The sequence below is a fragment of the Austrofundulus limnaeus genome, unplaced genomic scaffold (assembly GCF_001266775.1).
Source record: "Austrofundulus limnaeus strain Quisiro unplaced genomic scaffold, Austrofundulus_limnaeus-1.0 Scaffold384, whole genome shotgun sequence".
In the NCBI taxonomy this organism is placed as follows: Eukaryota; Metazoa; Chordata; class Actinopteri; order Cyprinodontiformes; family Rivulidae; genus Austrofundulus; species Austrofundulus limnaeus.
In genome coordinates, this window is record NW_013952786.1 from 366,285 (window position 1) to 368,920 (window position 2,636).

Sequence of the window (2,636 nt, forward strand, 5' to 3'; positions counted from 1 at the left end):
ACACACACACACACACACACACACACACACACACACACACACACACTGCTTCTGCTCTCTGGGGTTTTAAGGAGGAGAATAAAATCAAAGCAGACCTATTTTTAATCAGATTTAAAGGCACTCGCTGCAAAAAAAGTGTTAAATTATAAACAACAAAAGACTGTCCCGAGTTGTATCAGACAGTGCAGTTTGAACGTGTTTGTTATTGTTCTTTCCTGGGTTTAATGAAAGGCAGTGCTGAAATGCAGGTACGCACTCAACGTCAACAATGCTGCACAAGTCACACAACAAATCTGAGCCTTAAAATAAAAATAAATAAATAACGACTCCATCTTAATTAGCTGTGGACGTTGTGATTGTTGGTCTATGTTCAGACTCTACAAAAGGTAAAGAAAAAGCAGCTAATAGTTGAAACAGTTTTTAATTTAAGGACAGAATAAAAACTCGGAGAGAAATTGGACGGGTTGTGTTTAGGACTTCTCCCGACATTGCAGTGAGTACTTTTAATGTCGTTTTTTTTTTTTTCATTGTGTAAACAACAACATTTTTTAAGAAATAAAAAAATAAACGAAAAAAAAATGACGTAAAAATAAAAAAACGCGGATCTGCTCTGAATCTGAGCTTTAAAAAAAATACTTTCTGAAGCAAATTCACTGTTAAGAATGGGGGCAGATTAAACCCCCCACCTCACAACTCCCCCCACCCCTGCGACTTTTTCTTGCAGACGTCTTGCTCCCGAACCTCATCGCGCTGAGAAACGCGAGCTTTTCTTCTTCTTCTTCCCCCATTTTTTTTAATTGTCTGCTGCGCCTTCCCAGTGAACAGCTGCAGAGCCAGGGCCACATTCCCAGTGAAGCCGGGCCATCAGGAGCATTCAGCCCACCACCGATCAGCTGTTGCTGCTGCGCATCCATATGCATGCGCGCGCGCGCGCGAGAGAGAGACAGGCGCGCGGGGGTGACCTCCCTCGCGCCTTATAGCGTCCGATAGAAGGAGCATATGCTGCAGGAGGAACAAATGATTCACCTCCATCCGTTTGGGTCAGTAAAGTCCAGCAGATCAAGCCGGATGGGGGGCAGGTGGGGGTCTTATTGTTCAACTTAAAAAAAGAAAGAAAAGAAAAGAGCTGACGTGGTAAATAAATAAAAAATAAAGTAAACAGTGGGTTTGGTGTCAGAGTCGCGGGTTTGAACAGAAACGTCAACATTTTAGTCTCATTACGTCTTTATTCATTCACTTCTTCCTCCATCTAATAAACTTTATAAGTTTATTTGCTAATGTCAGTGTATTTGTACAAAAGACAAACAAACAAACAATCAGACATGAGCAGAGTCCTGTGTTTTCCGGACCTGGACCTGGACCTGGACCTGGACCTGGACCTGGACCGGGACAGAGAGTCTTCAGGAGCGGCTTTTAAAAACCTCCTTCAGGTTTTGTCTTTCATGGAGGGAACTGTCTGCAAACTGCTCCTGCTGCAGTAAAGTTTGTTTCTCTCACTGTTTTTTTGTTTTGCTGTGTTTTGTTGTGGGGGGGAGAAGAGGGGGTGGGGGGCTGCTTATCGCGGGTGCGGCGTGCCGGGCAGGGGGTTTAGCGCCGGTTGCCCCCCAGGCCCGAGGCCGTGAATGAGCACCCTCGGGACCAGGGGTCTCTGGAGGCCCGGGTGGGGCGTGGAGGGAGTCCGGTACATGCTGCTGTACATGGCCGCGGCCGCCGCGGCCGCCGTGGTGCTGTCCACGGTGCCGAGCAGGCTCGGGTGGTAGAAGTAGGGCGAGGGGAACATTCTCTGCAGGGCCGAGTAGTTCCCCGCCTCGGCCAGGAGCTCCAAGCCCACCGCCGTCTGCCTCTTCCACTTCGTCCTGCAGGCAGACATCACAAACACAGCGCATGAATTATTGAATCACTGCGCGCCGAGTCCCTGAACGCATCTTTAATTGGTATGCAGAGGCCTAATTACTGCAGCCCGAGTGTGTGAAGGTTTAATCAGACAGCAGCAAAAAATACAAACACATACAGGCTGAACGGTTTACTGCACGTTCATCCCAACCTGTGTCTGTGAGCTGACACAAGATCAATTATTGTGTTTTCCTATAATTCAGCCTTTATTCTGAAACTCTTTAATAACTATTTATAAAACAAGTTATTTATTTTATTTGTATGGTTAGTCATGCAACACGTTTGATCTTAAAAAAGGTATTACTTTAATATGTGTTTACAAATACATCAGGCTTAAATTAGGCCAGAAAGGGCAAAACATAAAATGACATTTACAGTTTTAGGCAATGATTTTATATATTCAAACATTTAACAGATTAACTTATTTGTCAGCGTGAGATCCACACATGAGTTTTAAAAATAACTTTTTTTTTTCAACATCCAACCAAGCGTTTTTGGTACATTTTTCATTACATGCATCTTATTTCTGATTTATTTTTTTTTCACTTTTTCAGACCGTTTTTTATTCATATAATCTGGTTTGTTTTCATTGAACTGGAATATCATAGTTTTGTTAAAATGTTGTTTGAGATATATTTATTGTGCAGCACTTTCGTCCAACTCATGCTTTTGATTATGAGCTATAAATAAATTAACATTGCTTATTTTATGTTTTGTAGATTTTTTGACACACACATAATAAT

At 43.0% G+C, this 2,636-nt stretch overlaps 1 protein-coding gene across 1 annotated transcript in view; it reads right to left on the bottom strand.

Annotated features, from left to right (window-relative positions):
• Positions 1-464: 464 nt before the first annotated feature.
• Positions 465-2,636, bottom strand: part of barhl2 (BarH-like homeobox 2) — a gene marked incomplete in the record, with an annotated part of 4,932 nt that continues 2,760 nt past the window's right edge. The window contains 1 exon segment of the mRNA XM_014023660.1: positions 465-1,856. Coding sequence (XP_013879114.1) covers positions 1,556-1,856 — 301 coding nt within the window.